At 38.7% G+C, this 22,421-nt stretch overlaps 1 protein-coding gene across 1 annotated transcript; it reads left to right on the top strand.

Annotated features, from left to right (window-relative positions):
- Nucleotides 1-8,038: 8,038 nt before the first annotated feature.
- Nucleotides 8,039-9,013, top strand: LOC100752165 (vomeronasal type-1 receptor 4-like). The gene has a single exon (XM_027398666.1). It carries the CDS (start codon nt 8,039-8,041, stop codon nt 9,011-9,013), a length of 975 nt encoding a protein of 324 aa, XP_027254467.1.
- The last annotated feature ends 13,408 nt before the right edge of the window (nt 9,014-22,421 follow it).

The raw sequence follows: 22,421 nt of genomic DNA on the forward strand, positions 1-22,421 counted from the left end.
AGAACAGACTCAATTTCACCAAACTTCACTCGGTGGATCCAAAGCATTTATTGGGCTTCCTTGCAGAATATAGATGAAGAGTTATAAGCATAGGTCAGAAAATTCCAAACCCAATCTTCTACATCTGGAAAGCTTATTGAAGAAGGGATAAGTGCTCTTCCTTTGTTTGCAACATAGACGAAACCTCCTGTCTCTATATTCTCTCTCTCTCTCTCTCTCTCTCTCTCTCTCTCTCTCTCTCTCTCTCTCTCTCTGCACACGTGTGTGTGTGTGTGTGTGTGTGTGTGTGTGTGTGTGTGTGTGTGTGATTCCCAAGAAACATGTGGAGGTCACAGTTTATAAGGAGTAACTGGAAGGGTCAACAAGCCCAGTTAGGATGATCTTTTGCAAGAAGACTCAAATAAAATTCCCAAGGAGGCAGTTTTCCTCATGGTGTTCCTCTTGTTGAGGTGTTTCTTAGCACAATTAGAGAATCATTGCTTACTGCCAAAACACTTATGCCACTGTACTGCTCACTGGTTTTTATGTCATGCAAGTGATTAATAAGATCCTCAACCCTACACAAGTAACTACAGACAAATGAGTGAAGGGTGAATGATGAAGGGGTAGCAAAAAATATGTTTGTTCAGTGCCAAAGGCTTAGTACTCTACATATGCAAACATCTAACACTTTATGGACTCAGCATGCTATATTTAGGAATATACATTCAAATCCATATATATATATATATATATATATATATATATATATATATGTATATATATGTATATGATAACAATTAATGAAAGAAGACAGCATGAATTTGAAGGAGAACTGGGGGTGATATACAGAAAAATTTGAAGAAATGAATAGGGAGAGAGACATAATTTTTCTTTCTTCCTTTATTTTTTTCATTTTATAGCCCAGTCACAGTTCCCCCTCATTCATCACAGTCCCTCTCCTACACCCCTTCTCTATGCCCATACTCAAATCCACTCCTCCCCCTTTCTTTTCAGAAAAGGGCAGGTCTCCCATGGCATGTCTATCTGCAGTAAGACAAAGGGGCTCTTATTTGTTAAGTCTGGAAAAGACACCCCAAGGTAAGTAGTAGCATCTCAAAAAGCAGTAAAAGAGCCTTTATTGGAGAAATATTCTAATTAAAATGCTGCTATGACACACACACACACACACACACACACACACACACACACACACACACACACATTCCTACTCTTGATTTTTGTTTTGTACCAATAAAGCTCATTTGAAAATGTAATTTAAAAGTAATACAAAATTCTACCTTGTGAAAGCTATTATTCCAAACTGTTCAGGGTAATTAAGAAATGTGTCTTAGGGCCAGCCCAACCCCTACTGAGGTGAGTGTACCCTCTGTTCCTGCCTGATTCCTGCCCAAAGTCTCATTCACCCAGGATCTCTCAGGGCCTGGGCCTGCTTAGGGTGGACCCACCCAGACAGGGAGGAGCTCCGTGATTCTGGAAACACTTCACTCTTACTTCACCTTCCACTGGCCTGACCCCGATTCCTACGAGTGAGGAGACTTTCAGGAGAGACAAGACCATCCAGAGCTGCAGAAATTGAAGTCTTGGACCACATACAGCACCGGGGTGACAAGAGGAGATAGAGAGACTCCACCTACCTGCACCCACTGGAAGAAGAGATGGGAAGAAGACAGAATAAGAACACACTCAACATCAAAAAGACCAATATGATGCCACCAGAATCTAAGGACTCCACACCACCAAGATCTGAAAAGCCCAACACAAAGGATGAAGAAGAGATGGACATCAAAAATTATCCTTGGAAGATGATAGAGACCTTTAAAGAGGAAACAAGAAAATCCCTTAAAGAAATAGAAGAAAAAACAAGCAAAAAATTACATGAAATGGGGGAAAAGACAAATAAAAAAATTCAAGAAATAAACAAATCTCTTAAAGAATCTAAAGAAAGCCAAGAAAAAAACAACCAAACAAGAGAAGGAAGCACTCAAAACAGTTCAAGGCACGAAAGATGAAACAGACACAAAAAAGAAAACACAGAATGAGGGGGTGCTGGAAATAGAAAGGCTGGATAAATTGTCAGGACTAAGGAGGTGAGTATAACCAATAGAATTCAAGAGATGGAAGAGAGAATCTCAGTTGTTGAAGACTCGCTAGAGGATATACAGTCATCGACCAAAGAAAATCTCAAGTCTAACAAATCCATAACACAAAATATCCAGGAAATATGGGACACTGTGAAAAGGCTGAACCTAATAATAGGTATAGAAGAAGGTGAAGAAATACAACTCAAATGTACAGAAAACATATTCAACAAAATCATAGAAGAAAACTTCCCCAACCAACAGAAGGATATGCCTATGAAAGTACAAGAAGCTTACAGAACATCAAACAGACTGGACCACAAAAAGAAGTCCCCTCAAGACATAATAATCAAAACACCAAACCTACACAATAAAGAGAAAATATTAAGAGTAGCAAAGGAAAAAAGCCAAGTAACATATAAAGGCAAACCAATCAGAATCACACCCGACTTCTCAATGGAAACTTTGAAAGCCAGAAGGTCCTGAATAGATATCCTACAAACACTAAGGAAGCATGGATGACAACCCAGACTACTACTACTCAGCAAAACTTTCTATCACTATAGATGGAGGAAAAAAGATATTCCATGACAAAACCAGACTAAACAATACATATCCACAAATCCAGCACTACAGAAAGTTCTGAAAGGAAAACTACAACCCGAGAAGACAACTACACTCGCAAAAAAAAAAAAAAAAAAAAAAAGTCAATAGATAATCCAATTTTACCAAATGCAAAAAGAAACAAGAGGGCAAAATACACACACAATGACACCACCAACAATAAATCCAAAACAAAAAAGAACCAACAATCAATGGGCATTAATATCCCTAAACGTCAATGGTCTTAATCTTACCCATGAAAAGATATAGGCTAACAGAATGGATACAAAGACAGAATCCATCCTTCTGCTGTTTACAAGAAACACACCTCAACTTCAAAGACAAGCGTTACCTCAGAGTAAAAGTTTGGGAAAAGAGTTTTCAATCAAACGGGCCCAAGAAACAAGCTGGTGTAGCAATCCTAGTATCTAGCAAATTAGACTTCAAACTAAAATCAATCAAAAGAGATGAAGAAGGGCATTTCATACTCATCACAGGAAAAGTCCATCAAGATGAAATCTCAATCGTGAATATCTATGCCCCAAATTCGAAGGCAGCCACATTTGTAAAAGAACCATTGCTAAAGCATGAACCATACATAAAACCACACACACTTATAGTAGGAAACTTCAACATCCCCCTTTCACCACTAGACAGGACCACCAGACAGAAACTTAACAAAGAAACAAAGGATCTGACAGAAATTATGACCCAACTGGGTTTAACAGAGATCTATAAAACATTCCATCCAAACATAAAAGAATATACCTTCTTCTCAGTGCCATGTGGAACCTTCTATAAAATTGACCACATAGTAGGCAACAAAGCAAACCTCCACAGTTACAAAAGAATTGCAATAACCCCCTGTATGTTATCAGATCACCATGCCTTAAAGCTAGAAATCAACACCAATACAAATTGCAGAAAACCTACATATTCGTGGAAATTGAATAACACCCAATTGCACCATTCCTGGATCGAGGAAGAAATTAAAAAAGAAGTTAAAGACTTCCTAGAATTTAATGAGAATGTAGACACAACATACCCAAACTTATGGGACACTTTGAAAGCAGTACAAACAGGAAAGTTCATAGCACTAAGTGCCCACATGAAGAAACTGGAGAAAAGTCACACTAGAGAATTGACAGAACGACTGAAAGCTTTAGAACAAAAAGAAGCAAACTCACCAAGGAGGAGTAGATGCCAGGAAATAATCAAACTGAGGGCTGAATTCAATAAAGTAGAAACTAGGAAAACATTACAAAGAATCAATGAAACAAAGAGTTGGTTCTTTGAGATCAACAAGATAGACAAACCTCTATGCAAACTAACCAAAAGGCAGAGAGAGAGCATGCTAATTAACAAAATCAGAAATGAAAAGGGGGATATAACAACAGACACTGAGGAAATTCAGAGAATCTTCAGGTCATACTTTGATAACCTGTACTCCACAAAATTCGAAAATCTAAAGAAAATGGACAGTTTTCTGGATAGGTATCACTTACCAAAATTAAACCAAGAACAGATAAGCAGTTTAAATCAACCTATAACCCCTAATGAAATAGAAGTAGTCATCAAAAGCCTCCCAACCAAAAAAAAAAGCCCAGGAATAGATGGCTTCACCACAGAATTCTACCAGAAATTCAAACAAGAGCTAATACCAGTACTCCTCAAACTGTTCTGCACAATAGAAGCAGATGGGATATTGCCAAACTCTTTTTACAAGGCTACAATCACTTTGATACCCAAGCCACACAAAGATACAACTAAGAAAGAGATCTACAGACCAATATCCCTCATGAACATCTATGCAAAAATACTGAATAAAATATTGGCGAATCGAATCCAAGAACATATCAGAAAAATCATCCACCATGATCAGGTAGGCTTCATCCCAGGGATGCAAGGATGGTTCAACATACAAAAATACATCAATGTAATCCACCATATAAACAAACTGAAACAAAAAGAAAAACCACATGATCATTTTACTAGATGCTGAAAAGGCCTTTGACAAAATCCAACATCCCTTCATGATAAAGATCTTGGAGAGAACAGGAATAACAGGAACATATCTAAACATGATACACACAATATGCACTAAACCAATAGCCAACATCAAACTAAATGAAGAGAAACTGGAAGCTTTTCCTCTAAAATCAGGAACAAGAAAAAGCTGTCCACTCTCTCCATACCTCTTCAATGTTGTACTTGAAGTTCTAGCTAGAGCAATAAGACAAGAAAAGGGGATGAAAGGGATACAAATTGGAAAGGAAGAAGTCAAACTTTCACTATTTGCAGATAATATGATAGTCTACATAAGTGACCCAAAAAAACTCTACCAGGGAACTCCTACAGCTGATAAACACCTTCAGCAAGATAGCAGGTTACAAAATTAACTCAAAAATATCAGTAGCCCTACTATATACAGATGATAAAATCCAATGAGAAAGAAATCAGAGAAACATCACCCTTCACAATATCCACAAGCAACATAAAATATCTTGGAGTAACACTAACCAAAAAAATGAAAGACCTGTGCAGTAAGAACTTTGAGACTTTAAAGAAAGAAATTAAAGAAGATACCAGAAAATGGGAAGACCTTCCATGCTCTTGGATAGGTAGAATCAACATAGTAAAAATGGCAATCTTCCCTAAAGCAATCCACAGATTCAACACAATCCCCATCAAAATCCCAACATAGTTCTTCACAGAAATGAGGAATGAAAAGAAATAATTGACTTTAAAATATCTCAGAAAACCAGGAGATATGAAATATACATGCTCAATGGTATGCCCTATACAGATCTCCTTATCATAAGCTGAACCCAGTTCACCTTCACAGAACAAAGCAAAGGACAGCTTTAACAGAGTCTATAATTTCCTTTAAGCAGTGACAGCAAGAAACTTTTTTATTGTTTTTGGATCCTGACCTCATGGGTGGCATTACTCAGAAAACTTCTTGGCACCACAGCCCTGTGTGCCTATTGCTACTCCAGGTGAAAAGGTAATTGCAAGTCTGACAAGGTGTGAGGTCACAGAATTAATACCCATATCTCAGGCACTGGCTTCCTCCCTGCAGCTCACCTCCTGGTCACAGAGATCACAGCACTGAGGTCAGCATCCTGTCAAATAAAATAGCACTGGGATCTCCTCCAGCTGCAGTCCTTGAAACAGAGTTCAGAGTACAAGGATATCACAAGACTCAAGGTAGGTGACCACTCCAAAAACCAAGTGAGTTTGTAACTTATGGAATGAAAATACCCTTTACTCTGTGCACTAATTTTGATTGTGGTAATATTGATATTCATTTGAATATAGTAAAAATAATGAATGAAAAATTTGATACATCAGTTGTTTGCATAGATATGAGTGCTCAAATAAACTATAGTTTTTCTTTTTTAAAAAAAAAATGTAGTATTAAAAAAAAAAAAACTCCTGCTGAATACTGAGTTCCAAAGCAGTGGGCACATTGATTCTGTCTTATACTCTTCCATTTTTTTTCCATAGAACTCTTTGGGTGACTCAATACTGCATATCCTACATTAAAAACGCACAAAAAAAAACTTTTTAATTTTAGGAAATCTAGAGCAATATCATCAGAGAACTGAGGTCCGAGACCCAAAGTAACCATTGCCCATCTAGGTAGATGAGGCCCCCATTCACACAGCTGTGGTATTGCTCACAGCTGTGAGTGATAATTAAACCTGGTTTTCAAATTGCTGAGAGTTTTTTTTAAAAGTCATCAACTGCTCAGCCCTCCAAGGAATCTTTTTCTGAGATGTTGGCTTTCCAGGAGCTGGTCCCACGCTGCCTCCACGAATGCCAGGAACAGGGTAAGGAATCTAAGGGAACCCTACATACCTGAGTAAATAATTGTATCTAGTGTTGAGAGCTGGGTTCTCCTTACCTCAGCACACAGGAACACAGGGCTTGTATCTACAATGAAAGGCCTGCCGTCTGGGCTCATTTTGAGGCTGATTCCTTCTTAAGGTATCTTCAGGTTAAAGTAAGCATTGGTATAATGCACTCTCAACCTATCATCATTATTGGTGTGTCATCTCCTTCTTACTTGCTTAATGAGTTGTCTCTCTTTTTGTCATGAAAATATCCATCTGTTATTCAGTTAGAGGATGTTTGAGTCCAGGGGCACATTTGAGTCTATTTTTATGCTGCACAGTACAGCCGTGAATCTAAAACATTTATAGAAACTAACCTTGGTTTTTTGTACAGAGATTAATCATTTCAATTTTATAATAGTAAATCACTTCCATGCCAATGCAGTGCAGTATGCATACAGGACCACCACAGAAATGCTATTTATCAACCAAACTCCATTGCTAAACAAAGGTATCTTCTGCTATTAATCAGCACATCAATGTTTCATCCAATCAATGGTAATGCTGTGCACATTAAACTTCCCATGTTTAATATTGGGTTATTTCTTCTTTGTGGTAATTCAGCCATATTATTTAATTTACATTGTTTTAAGTTTTATTTTACTTGTGATTGTAGCATAATAAGTAAGTCATTAGGTACCTATATTCTATTTGGACAGCTTTCAATTAATACCAATCACAAGTCATAAGGCAGATTGCAGCTCAATTTTCTTCATTATATAAAGATACATTTATATTTGTTGTGTTTTTGTTGTTGTTGCTGTTGTTGTTGGGGTTTTTTTGGTTTTTTCGAGACAGGGTTTCTCTGTGGCTTTCAAGGCTGTCTGGAACTAGCTCTTGTAGACCAGGCTGATCTCCAACTCACAGAGATCCACCTGCCTCTGCCTCCCAAGTGCTGGGATTAAAGGGATTAAATGTATCACCCAGCTGATACATTTATATCTGATAAATATAAATTTTACATTCAAACAGAAACATTCTCATTATTAAAACTATTCATCACTGTGTAAATGAATAAGAATTAATCACAATGATATGTTCTTTGCTTTTAAAACTGACCTGGGGTGTTTTACAGATATTGGTTTATTACTATAATTTCAGCACCTTCATTCAGTTGGTATAAAGTCATAACTTCACCATCAATTAAGTAGGAATTTACAAATATTTGAAAGAGATGGATTTGTGTTTTCCTTCCCTTTTTTATACAGTCCAGAGTGCTTGTCTTCACATTGAAACCAGCAGGAGAGATATGTATGCAGTTTTCATAGCATATCCATCTACAAATGGAGTCTCTAAAGTTGTGAAACAATGTTTGCGCCAAAATCATATCCTAAGTTATAGAAGAACCCTAAGTGACTAACCATAGATGGGAAGATTGGATTTCCTGCAGTCCATGCAGCTTGTGCCTAACCCTTCCATGTACATCTTCAAGGTCAGCAAACAACAACCAACAGCATGGCAGCTGGTGAGGTCACAGTAGGAATGATCATTTTATCAGAGACTGCAGTTGGTATCCTGGGCAACTCCCTCTTAGCCTACCATTATCTGTCACTTTACTTCATTGGGAGCAGGATAAGGTTCACAGAGTGGATTCTACAGCATTTGGTTGTAGCCAACTTCTTAACGCTCATATGTAAAGGAGTTCCTGAGACAATGGCAGCTTTTGGTTTGAAAGACTTCCTGGATGATTTTGGGTGCAAGCTTCTCCCCTATCTTCACAGAGTAGGTAGGGGTGTGTCCATCAGCAGCACCAGCTTCCTGGGTGTCTTTCAGGCCACCATCATCAGCCCTACGTGTCTAATATGGAAAAAGGATAAAGTCAAGTCTCCAAGTTACATTGCTTCTTGTGTGTACCTGAGCTGGATCCTGTCCCTCATAGCAAATATTGCTTTTCCTATGAACATGACTGCAAGATGGAGCCATAGAAACATGACAAGTCTAAAACAGTATGGATATTGTTCTGCTGTTTATCTTGACAAAACGAGTGACCTCCTCTATGCAGTATTACTCTCAGGTCCGGATGTCTTGTTCATGGGCCTGATGCTATGGTCCAGCGTTTCCATGGTCTACATCCTCTGCAGACATAAGCAGAGAATGAGATGCATTCATAGGAGCCAATTTTCCCTCAGGTCCTCCCCTGAGACCAGGGCCACAAAGACCATTCTGCTCTTGTTGAGCACCTTTATCTGCTTTTACACACTTTCTTCCCTCTTGCAGGCTAGTTTGGCTCTTTATGATCCAGATTGGCTCCTGGTGAAAATGGCTACAATTGCCTCTGGATGTTTCCCAACTGTGAGTCCCTTTCTGCTGATGAACCATGACTCCCATGAAAATCCTTTCTGCTTTGCTTATGCAAGGAGTAGAAAACAGCAGCCATGTGGGCAACAAGTAAATTGTCTGTTTCTAATTAATGTTCAATTTTGCCTCTAATCCCTGGAATATATGCAGTGTATACAGTGATAAAACTGTCACACCCTAAAAGAGAGTCTGACTAGTCAGAGGCACTACACAAACATCTTTACTGCTGTATTACATGTGATTTTGCATGTCTCATGATATTTTATCATGAGTGACTATTATCTCTTTGAGATAAGTTCTAGATTTATCGTTCTATCTAAACAATGATAACCTTACTTGTATAGAAAAAAAAAGACAATAGGAGCTCTCTGAACTTGTGTCAGGATAGAATAGATTTCCAATACACAGGCCCTGACAATTGTCCTTGATGGGATGAGATGCTGCAAGGGTAAAAGTGAATTTGGAGGGACTGAGAAATCAGTGGGATTGATGTGAAATTCCCAAAGATTCAGTTTAAAAATATATTTAAAATCAGATTTGGGGTTGAACCTGGGAATGACAAAGACACACAGGAAACAGAGAAATTGGGGGAGAAATGTGCTCAGACATAAAGAGGAATGCTGTCCTTTATACACCCCAGTTCCAGGTTTTCCTTTCCCTTTTATATAATGTTCCCTGACAGCGGCTGCTGAGATTAAATCCACTTGATAGTAAGAGCTGTTGCTGAAGATTATTATGGCTGCTGTATTAATATCAGCCTGCTGCTCTGCCTCCAGCCCAGAAATCCTAACCATTGAAGGGACCAGCTTCCCTTTTGGCAGCCATAACGGCCGAACACGTGCTCTGTGACCTTGTCTTAGTCACTAGAAATTCAGATGCCTGCCTCGTGACAAGGAACCAATCAGAAGTTATCTGGTGGTGCTATGCTTTATGACCCTGGGTGTACTTTATGGACAAGCACACAGCAATGACGCAGAGCATAGTAACCACCCTGGGAGGGCCTATGGGCCATAACAACCAGTTGGCCAATCAACACAAGGCAATCCCTCCAAGGCTGGAGGCACACCAATAGTGAGCCTGTGCATACCCCTGGACACTCCCCTTATGCTGCCCTATAAGATCTCAGTCCTGTGGCTTCTCAGAGTCTTTTGCTAGCCATCCACCATGGCAGGTGGGTGAAAGACCCGAGCTAACATGCGGTTAGCTCATTAAATTACAATAAAGCCTCATGCACTTTGCATCAAGCTCTTGAATCTGCCTGGTGATTGGGGTGACTGCAGTCGTGGCCTGGGACCCCAGATACCTGAGTTTTCCGGGAGTCTAACACCATGATTTTCATTGAAGGGACCAGCTCCCCATTTCGTCAGCCATGACAGTAACACATGCTTGCCATGACCTTGTCCTAGTCACTAGAAAGTCATATGCCTGCCTCGTGGCAAGGAACCAATCAGAAATTAGCTGGTGGCACTATGCTTTACGACCCTGGGTGTGCTTTATGGACAAGTGCAGAGCAATGACTCACAGAGCATAGCAACCACCTGGGAGGCCTATGGGCCATAACAAGCAGTTGGCCAATCAACACAGGGCAAGCCCTCCAAGCCTGGAGGCACACCAATCCTGAGCCTGTGCTTACCCCTAGACATTCCCCTTACTCTGCCCTACAAGATCTCTATGAAGCCCCTTCGAGCTGTCTTTTCTAGCCATCCGCCATGGTGGGTGTGTGAAAGATCCAAGCTAACATGGGGTTAGCTCATTAAACAACAATAAAGCCTCATGCAGTTTGCATCAAGCTTTCGAATGCGCCTGGTGATTGAGGTGACAGCAGTCCTGGGCTAAGACCCTGGAAGCCTGAGCTTTCTGGGGGTCCAACATCATGTTTTTCAAAAGTGTGCTTGAATCTCCCCAAGCCTGTAAAGATTTGGGAAAAAAAAGCTAGACCAAAACAAAGCAAATTATCATGAAGTATGTAAGAATATTTTAATGAAAGGTATTTATGTGAATGAGCACATGATTTGCATGGTTCCAAATTCCCTCTACTCAATCTTTTCTCACATTGGTTCCTTTTTTGACCTAAGCAATATTCTCATTTCTTCATGATGTGTGTGTTTATCTGTCTGTGTTTATCTGTGTTTATCTGTTGAGTTGGGGGAAGAACAGAAGAGAGCAAGATAAGAGATAATATAATAAAGGGAGAATTACAAGTTTAAAGAGAAATCAGGCACTAGGGAAACGTCAGGAGAGCTACAAATATGACAACAACTAACAATCTAAGCAACAGAGGAGAGGCTACCTTAAATGCCCTCTCCTGATAATGAGATTGATGACTAATTCATATGCTGTCATATAGCCTTCATCCAGCAGCTGGTGGAAGTAGAAGACACCCACAGCTAAACCTTGAACTGAACTGAATCCAGATGCAGAGAAAGGACTGGTGAGCAAAGGGATCCAGACCAGGCTAGTGAAACCCACAGAAACAGCTGACCTGAACAAGGGAAAACTCTTGGGCCCTAGACTGATAGCTAGGAAACTAGCATGGGACTAATTCAGACCCCCCTGAATGTGGGTGTCAGTGAGGAGACCTTGGAAATCTATGGGACCTTTTGGAGAGGATCAGTGCTTATCGCTACCATTGGAATGGACTTTAGGAGCCCATCCTACATGGAGGGATACTCTCTGAGCCTAGACATAAGGGGGATGGCCTAGGCCCTATCCCAAAGAATATGACAGACTTTGAAGACCCCCTATGGGGGGGCCTCACCCTTCCTGGGGAGCAGAAAGAATATGGGATGGGTAGAGCATTAGTTGGGGGGCCAGGGGAGGAGGGAACTGGGATTAACATGTAAACTAATTTTCTTTCTAATAAAAAAAAGGAACAAAAGAAAAAGACATGCCAATGAAAGTACAAGAAGCTTACAGAACACCAAATAGAATCAAACACAAAAGAGTCCCTGCACCACAAAATAATCTAAACCCAAACCATACAGAATAAGAAAAGAATATTAAGAGCAGCTAAGGAAAAAGGTCAAGTAACATATAAAGGCAAACCTATCAGAATTACACCTGACTTCATGGAAACCCTGAAAGCCAGATGGTCCTGGATAGATATTCTACCAACACCAAGAAACCACTGATGCCAGCCCAGACTACTGTACCCAGCAAAGCTTTAAATCACTATACATGGAGAAAACAAGATATTCCATGACAAAACCAGGTTTAAGCAATGCATATCCACTAATCCAGTCCTACAGAAAGTACTGGAAGGAAAACTAAACAAAAGGAAGGTAACTACAACAAGAAAAACATAGGGAATATGAACAGCCAAAAGAAATAAGGGGAGGAGATCCACCCATAATACCACCAACAAGAACAAATCCAAAATAAACAAGAATGAACAATCAATGGTCATTAATATCCCTCAAGATTAATGGTCTTAACTGGCCTATAAAAAGACACAAGCTAACAGAATGGATACGAAGACAGAATGCATCCTTCTGCTGCGTACAGGAAACACACCTCAACTTCAAAGACAGATGATACCTCAAAGTTAAGGGTTTGGAAAAAATTTTCAAATCAAATGGACCCATGAAACAAGCGGGGGTATCAATCCTAATATCTAACAAATTAGACTTTAACTAAAATTAATCAAACGAGATGAAGGAGGGCATTTCATATTCATCAAAGGAGAAATACATAAAGATGAAGTCTCATAGTCTCTGAACATCTATGCCCCAAATACAAAAGCATCCACATTTCCAAAAGAAACATTACTAATACTTAAATCATACAGTAAACCTCACACACTTATAGTGGGAGACTTCAACACCCCACTCTCACCACTAGACAGGACTATGAGACAGAAACTTAACAAAGAAAAAAAAGGAACTAACAAGTTATGAACCAATTGGATTTAACAGACATCTATAGAACATGCCATCCAAACATAAAAGAATATACCTTATTCTCAGCAACACATGGAACCTTCCCAAAAATTGATCACATACTTGGCAACACATCAAACTGCAACAGGTAAAAAAAATAGGAAAAGCCCCCTGTATCTTATCAGACCACATGCTTTAAAGTTAGAATTCAACAACAACACAAATTGCAGGAGACCTACAAACTCATGCACCCTTCCTGAGTCAAGGAAGAAATAAAAGAAATTAAAGACTTCCTAGAATTCAATGAGAATGAAGACACAGCATACCCAAACACAGGGGACACTTTGAAAGCAGTGCTAAGAGAAAAGTCCATAGCTCTAAGTGCCCACATGAATAAACTGGAGAATAGTCACACTAGAGAATTGGCAGCACAACAGAAAGCTCTAGAACAAAAAGAAGCAAACTCACCCTGGAGGAGTAGATGCCAGGAAATAATCAAATAGAGGGATGAAATCAATAAAATAGAAAGTAGGAAAACAATTCAAAGAATCAATGTAATGAAGAGTTGGTTCTTCGAGAAAATCAACTAGATAGACAAACCTTTATCCAAACTTACCAAACAGCAGAGAAACAACATGCAAATTAGAAAAATCAGAAATGAAAAGGGGGACATAACAATAGACACTGATGAAATCCAGAGAATCATTAGGTCATATTTTGAAAACCTGCTCTCCTCAAAATTTTAAAATCTAAAGGAAATGGACAATTTTCTGGATAGATCTCACTTACCAAAATCAAATCGAGAACAGATAAGAAATTTTAATAGACCTATAACCCCTAATGAAACAGAAGCAGTCATCAAAAGTCTCCCAACCAAAACACGCCCAGGGCCAGGTGGTTTCGGTGCAGATTTCTACCAGAAATTCAAAGAACAGCTAATATCAATTCTCCTCAAAGTGTTCTGCACAATAGAAGCAGAAGGGTCATTGCCAAACTCCTTTTATGAGGCTTCAATAACCTTGTTATCCAAGCAACACAAAGATACAACTAAGAAAGAGAACTACAGACTAATATACCACATGAACATTGATGCGAAATTACTCAATAAAATAATGGCAAATAAAAAATAATGGCAAATCAAATCCAAGAACACATCAGAAAAATCATCCACTATGATCAAGTAGGCTTTATGCCAGGGATTCAGGGATGGTTCAACATACAAACATCCATCAATGTAATCCACCATATAAACAAACTGAGAAAGAAAAATCACATGATCACCTCACTAGATGCTGAAAAAGCCTTTGACAAAATCCAACATCCCTTCATGATGAAGGTCTTGGAGAGATCAGGAACAGGAACATACCTAAACATAACAAACGCAATATACGGCAAGCCAACAACCAACATCAAACTAAGTGGAGAGAAACTCAAGGTGATTCTTCTCAAATCAGGAACAAGACAAAGCTGTCAACTTTCTCCATACATTTTCAATATTGTATTGAAGCTAGAGCAATTAGACAACAAATGGAGATCAAGGGGAAAAGAAGAAGTCAATATTTCACTATTTGCCTATGATCTGGTAGTTTACATAAGTGACCCGAAAAACACTACCAGGGAACTACTACACCTGATAAATACCTTGAGCAAAGTAGCAGGATACAAGATTAATTTTAAAAAATCAGTAGCCCTACTATATACAGATAATAAACACACTAAGAAAGAAATCAGAGAAACATCACCCTTAACAATTGCCACAAACATAAAATACCTTGGGGTACCGCTAACCAAACAAGTGAAAAACTTGTATCACAAGAACCTTGAGTCTTTACAGAAAGAAATTAAAGAAGATACCAGAAAATGGAAAGATCTCCCATGCTCTTGGATAGGTAGAATCAACATAGTAAAAATGGCAATCTTCCCAAAAGTAATCTACAGATTTTACACAATCCCAATCAAAATCCCAACACAATTCTTCACAGATCTTGAAAGAACAATACTCAACTTTATATGGAAAAACAAAGAACCCAGGATAGCCAAAACAACTCTGTACAATAAAGGATCTTCTGGAGGCATCACCATCCCTGACTTCAAGCTCCATTATAGAGCCATAGTTCTGAAAACAGCTTGGTATTGGTGCAAAAATAGACCGATAGACCAATGGAATTGAATTGAAAACTCTGATATTAACCCATACATATATGAACATCTGATTTTTGACAAAGAAGCTAAATCTATACAATGGAAAAAAGATAGCATCTTCAACAAGTGTTGCTGGCACAACTGGAATCGGACATGCAGATGATTACAGATAGATCCATACCGGTCACCATGCACAAAACTTAAGTCCAAATGAATCAAAGATCTCAACATAAATTCAGCTACTCTGAATCTTCTAGAAGAGAAAGTGGGAGTTACCCTTGAACAATTGGTACAGGAGACCGCTTCTTGAACATTACAACAGTAGCATAGACATTGAGATCGACAATTAATAAATGGGACCTGAAACTAGGAAGCTTCTGTAAGGCAAAGGACAGTCAATAAGACAAAACAACAGAATGGGAAAATATCTTCACCAACTCCACATGTAACAGAGGGCTGACTTCCAAAATATACAATGAACTCAAGAAGCTAGCCACCAAAATACCAAACAATTAAATTAAAAAGTGGGGTGCAGAAATAAATAGAGAATTCTCAACAGAGGAAGCTGAAATTGCTGAAAGAAACTTAAGAAAGAGCTCAAAATCCTTGGCCATCAGAGAAATGCAACTCAAAACAACTCTGAGATATCACCTCACACCTGTCAGAATGGTTAAAATAAAAAACACCAATGACAATCTATGCTGGAGAGGATGTGGAGAAAAAGGAACACTCCTCTATTGCTGGTGGGAGTGCAAACTTGTAAGACCACTTTGGAAATCAGTATGGCGGTTGTTCAGAAAAATGGAAATCAGTCTACCTCAAGATCCAGCAATTCCTCTTTTGGGCATATACCCAAATAATGCATGTTCATACAACAAGGACATATGTTCAACCATGTTCGTAACAGCACTGTTTGTAATAGCCAGAACCTAGAAGCAACCTAGATGCCCCTCAACTGAAGAATGGATAGAGAAAATGTGGTACATTTATACAATGGAGTACTACTCAGTGGAAAAAAACAATGAAATCCTGAAAGTCGCAGGCAAATGGATGGAACTAGAAGAAACCATCCTGAGTGAGGTAACCCAATCACAAAAAGACAAACAGGGTATGTACTCGCTCATATATGGATTTTAGACATAAAGCAAAGGAGTTCCAGCTTACAATCCACACAGAGAAGGTAGGAAACTAGGAGGACCCTAGAAGAGACATGCATGTTCCCCTGGAGAAGGGGAAAGAGACAAGATCTCCTGAGATAGTTGGGATCATGGGGGAGGGGAGAGGGATCTAGAAGAAAGAGGGGGGAAAAGAGAAGGGGAGAGAAGAACATGAGAGAGCAGGACGATTTAGTCAGGGGAAGAATAGAGGAGATCAATAAAAGAGCTACCACAATAGAGGGAGCCATTATAGGTTTAAAGAGAATTCTGGCACTAGGAAAACATCCAGAAATCTACAAGTTTGACCCCAACTAACAATCTTCGCAGTAGTTGAGAGGATACCTTAAATGCCCTCCTCCAATAATGAGATTGATGACCACCTTATATTCCATCCTAGAGCCTTCATCCAGTAGCTGATGAAAGCAGGGGATGACAGCTACAGCTAAACAATGAACTGAACTCTGGAATCCAGTTGCAGAGAGGGAGGAGTGATGAGCAAAGGAGTCAGGACCAGACTGGAGAAACCCACAGGGACAGCTGACCTGAACAAGGGGTTGCTCATGGACACCAGACTGATATTGGGAAAACAGCATAGGACTGTTCTAGACCCCCTAAATGAGGAGGTCAGTTTGGAGGTCTTGGCAATCTATAGGGTAGTATATCAGTACTTATCCCTAGTATACAAATGGACTTTGGGAGCCCTCTCCATATAGAAGGATACTCTCTCAGCCTAGCCACATGGGGGAAGGTCTAGGCCCTGCTCCAAATGACAGACTTTGAAGATCCTCCATGGAAGGCCTCACCCTCCCTGGGGAGGAGAAAGGGATTGGGATGGGCTGTGGCGGGTTAGGAGGGGTGGGAGAAGGAACTGGGATTGACATGTAAAAGAAGCTTGTTTCCAATTAAAAAAAATATCCAAATTTTACCCCCAAGCTAAATACAGATTTGGAAACACTGTGAAAAAATTTGGATGTACAAGTATCTCTGTGGTATGTGGACTTACTGTATTTTGGCTGAATACCCAGGAAGGTAAAGCTTGGACATGTGGTATGTCGTTTGTTTTTAAGCATCAGTCATACTTATTTCCACAATGGACTGAATATTTGAAACATTCTCCAGCAATGTGTAAGATTTCCTTTCTGCACACTTTCTCTGTCTTAGTTGCCATTTGTCCCCTTAGCTATGTCCATTTCACCTTGCGAGGAGATGAAATATAAAATTTAATTTTAATTTGTCTAGTGGATTATAAAGTTGAATGATTTTTCATACATTCATTATGTGTGAAATCATCCATTGAGAATTGTTTGTATATTTAATTACTATATTTCCTGTTAGGGCTTCTTGATCTCTAATATATTGTAGATATTAACACTCTTAGTGTAGCTAACAGACTCTTGCTGAAATCCTACAGTCCGTCTCTTTACTGTGCTGCATATTTAATTTGAAAGATACTATTTATTATTATGTTCGTAATTTTGCAATTACAAACATGTACATAATGCATTCTGGCTCCCGTCACCACCCCTTTTTTATCTCCCTCTGACCCCATCACCATCCTTATCCACATCTGTCTTTTTCTCGGGATTGTGACTTTTGGTTTTGTCCTGTGACTCATTTATATTAACCATGGTTGTCAATATAACTGTAGGATGGAATTACCAACAATTTTTACACAACTGATGGCACTGACTCACCCCTTTCCAAATCTATTAGTAGTAAATACTTCATCAGTGCTGCATAGCTCTTTTGAGTTCTTCACTCTATCTATCCTGGGATGTTGGTCTAGCCTTGTGCATACCAAATGCAACTATCCATAGGAGCTTAATGTTTACAAATCTAATGTGACATATTGCCCAGAAAATGACATAGTGCAGCTCTTATTCCTACTGTCCCTTAACTTCTGAATTTCATGTTCTTTCTTCCATCTCCTCTAGACTGTTTTCTACGATTTTGATGGGGTGGTATAAATGCCTTGTTCAGGAATGAGCAAGAGCTCTTACCTATTCTCAGCCCTTTATGAAGCCATTTTAGCTTTGTTTCAGTTCACTGGAAAGAGAGAATTCTCTGGCTATATCTTGGCATTTTAATTATCTTCTGAAATGAACACATATATTTACAAAGTGATTCTATGGTGTATCATTCTAGCTAAGCAACAGAATTAACCCCCCATGTCCTGTGACTTCTGTTGCCAAGTGCTGTGGAGTTGGTCTATAGTCATGAGTATTGGTTCCTTTCTGGTATGTTTGCATCAAATCAAATCAAATCGTGGTTGTTTATCCCTTATTCTCCGTGTCATTATTTTACAAGTAGGAATAGCTAGATTCATAGCAGAGTAAGACCTTTCCCACCCAGAAATTCAAGTAAAATCTTCTAGAACTATGAATTCCAGCCTGCAGGAAGGGAGTATCTATCTCATTTCCAAATGTATTTCTCTTTAATGAATACATGGCATAAGGTATCTTGAGCAATAGGGCCTTATCATATAAACCCTATGGTCAGTCATGAGCAATAGCAACCCTGTATGGATGCAGTACATTATGTCTCCCTGACAAACAGTGCAGAATATTCAACTCTTAGCAATGTTGTTTTAATGATAAGGAGATGATTGAAATCTGCTACAAATACACAAAGGAATTTAACTCGGCTATCAAGAAAAAAGGCAAAGTTATAGAATATTCAGGTGAAACAAATGGAACTGAAAAGTTTATATCCAATGTGGTAAGAAAGATACATAAATCCAACATGTACACACATTCCTTTATAAGGCTGTCATATCTTCAAGCCCCTAATGTACTGTGTTGACCTTATGGATGCCAGAAATGTAAAAAAAAGGACACTAAGGAAGTGATACTTTAAGGGGATGAAATATATATATATATATATATATATATATATATATATGGAAAGGGTTAATTAGTGATGAATTGGAAGCCAGAGAGGGCAAGAAGACAAGTAGGAGTGTACATTTTTTAAACTGTTCTATGAGCACCTCATGACCTTCTAAACATAATTTAAATTAAAAGAGGGACTCTCTACAAGGCTGAAGAAACATTTTACTTTCATGAAATGCCATTCATCAGTTTTAGAAATTTCTTCCTGTACTGATGGAGTCATTGGTAAAGTCCTTGTGTCTGCTTAGATTCTGAAGTGTTTTCCCAAAATTGCTCCTCTGACCTTTCAAGAATGTCAGGTGGACCAGTTGGATGTTTGACCTATGTGTGGTTGACTTCTGTGCAGATGAAGATATAAGAATTTCATTTCACACTCTACACATGGATACATATATCCCCTGGTTGATGAAGCTATATTTTCTCCCATATATATTTCTGTTAGCATTTCAAAATCAGGTGACTTTATCTTCAGAGATTGATGTCTGGGTTCCATGTTTTCTTTCAGTAGACTACATGCAAATTTTTGATATAATATCATGAATTCTTTTTCATCTCAGACTCTTTAGTAAAACTTAACTAGGTACAGTGACTATTATAGTGTATTCTGGAAATGTTGCTATGGATTTTTTTAAAAAAAAATCTCACCTATCTCATTCAGATTAACAATTTATCTCTGAGCCAAGTATCATGCCCAATGTCCTGTGCATTCTATCCTTGATAGCACTTCTCGGTATAATCAATGGTGTGGTATTGCCTAACAAGCCAACTTGTAGGATTAAATTTCCTCAGTTGCACAGTAATTGAGTAACACAATAAAATAGGAAGCAATAAGAATGTGTATCTCTCAACACAACAGTTATACTGGCAGCTTCTACCTCACAGGATACATGTATGACTCTGGGGTGGAATGTGAATATTAAAATACGTATTTTATAGCCAGGATGGTAAACATCAGATGTCCTCAACTGTTAGTCGGTACCATGTACACAACTCACACCCTCAGCCTCCTGGCTCATAGGTCAGTGCTTAAGTACCTGGAGTAACTGTCCGCATTAAGGAGAGCCATGATACTATTATAACTGCATGTGTGAAGTATTTGATAGCTCTATTTTGTTTTGATTCTCCCTCTAATTTTATAGGTGCTGACACAGACACAGTGGCTGCCGGTACACATTATCTCATGCTATCACATCCTATATTCTGGTCTCCTGCAGGATTTAAATGTGAATTATTCATTATCTCCTGGTTTTATCACCAGACATTGAAATTACAAAGCATTAAAATAATCTTGCACAGGTGCCACTAAGATGGCTCAGCAGATAAAGGTGCTTTCTGTCAAGCATGGTTTCTTTAGATCTATCCCAAGGATCAACCTGGAAGAATAAATATGACTCCATCAATTTGTCCTCTGGCTTCAAGTATGTCCTAACCTCTTTCCATGATTGACTATAAACTGTTAGCTGAAATAAACCCCTCCTCCCTAGTTTTCTTCTGATGTTTCATGATAGCAACCAAAAGGAAACTATGATAACAGGCTTTTATGCACTTTGGATTCGGTGTTAAATGTACTATAATAAAAAACATACTTCAATATGTCTTTTAGTGCATCAAATATTTTATTGAAATTCATGTACTCCTGTGGTAGATCCAATTTGTTATCCCACACCGCTTAGAAAAAGACTCGCTTATTGACCTTATATTCATTTTTTAAGTTGTTGATTATCCCAAAACAGCCAAACCACTATTGCATCAGTTGTCAGCATTTTCTTGGAAGGTCAACACTGTACCATGCAGGGCACAGTGCTAGGTTAAACCCCTGTTGTATTTTCTGCCCCAGCATCCTTCAATGAGAGTGCTCCAAGGACAGTTTACACTGATTTTTCTATGTAGTACCTCATTAGTTCATGGTTGTCATATCAATAGGTTCTTACCAAATAATTATGATGGGTAAGCAAGAGCAATGACAAAAGCCTGTCCTGTTGATTGCTTCACAGTCCTCTCAGGACAATAACTCACAGGTTTTAGTAAAACAATTCCGGGAAATGAGATTCCATTTAATAATTTATATTATTAAATTTTAGTTAATAAGTGATGTCTTCTGGTAGACTTGTTCACCCATGCAGGGTAACTCTCTTCAATATCCTATTTCTTTTGAGGAAATAATGTGAAACAGTGTTGACAAATAGTGTTTTCTCACAAAATACCAATTTTTGCAAATTGGCTCCAGTTGTAAAGGCAAACAGAGATAAGTTACATTGCATAAGTTACATTTTACAATAAATACTATTGTGAATTTGTAGCATCCAGTTCATTTTATGCTATTCTTTGACAATATCAAAAATACATGTCATTGAATTTGTATTCTGTATATAAGAATGGCACCCACTAAGATGAAGGAGAGAAAAATGAGATTTGCATACCAAACACTTCAGAAAATCAAAAAAGAAAATTCACACACATAACTCAATTATAGACATCAGATGGACCATATCATATCTTCATTTCTAAAAGTGAGAACCCCTGACCTCTAGGAAACAGAGCAGATAACAACCTCTCTGAATGCCAAAATATTCCCTTCTGACAGCAGAAACTTGTAATGCTTCTTTGCAAATGGTCACCAGGGGAGACAAGTTCATGGAAAACTTCTTACCTGTTCAAGCCTGCAATATCCATTGCTACAAGTAACATAATAATTGTAGGTCTGAGGGGAGGTGAGGTAACAGACCACAGAAACCTATAACAGGCACTGGCTACCTCCTTCAGCTGATCTTCTCCGGATGTTTGTGTCACCTAGATCAGAATCCCAGAAAAAGAAGGATTGCTGAGAGTACAACATACTGAAACCTTAGAGCAGAGATGAAAAGATAAAAATGTAAGTCTTGGTAAGTGATCGTAGGAGACATTAAGACACGAGACCGAACCTGGAAGAATGACAAAGCCACAGAGGATAAAGAGAAAATCTTCAGGAATGGCTCAGAGAGAATTGAAAGGTGAGGCCCTACCTGTACCACATTCCAACTCTAACAACCCCTTCCTTCCTGTCAGTGCCTGCTATGGTCTGTCATGTCACGCTGGAAAAGAAGTCTGATGCTTATGGGATCACCTAATATCTCTCTGAAAGGAAATAGAGTCTCCATTTAGAGGGGATTTCTCTAGGGCACCTGATAACGTTCTTTGTGGTCGGTGACACTTTGTGAGAAATGTATAAATATGACTTTCTATCATCTTTGAGCTCTTATTCACAGTGGTTACTAAGGACAGTGATAGACTTGATAACAAGCTCTGCAAGGATGACTCCTTCACAGCTTATTTGTGTGGAAGATATGAACATTGTACAAGTGAGTATCTATAGATTTTTCTATGAAATATTTGTAAGTAACTTTCATAAAGTCAAACAGATTGAAAATCAGTTCTCATAACAAAAAATTGATGACAATAACAATAAACCTTTATTCCATCTAATAAGCAGGAT

Source organism: Cricetulus griseus, chromosome 9 (genome assembly GCF_003668045.3).
Source record: "Cricetulus griseus strain 17A/GY chromosome 9, alternate assembly CriGri-PICRH-1.0, whole genome shotgun sequence".
In the NCBI taxonomy this organism is placed as follows: domain Eukaryota; kingdom Metazoa; phylum Chordata; class Mammalia; order Rodentia; family Cricetidae; genus Cricetulus; species Cricetulus griseus.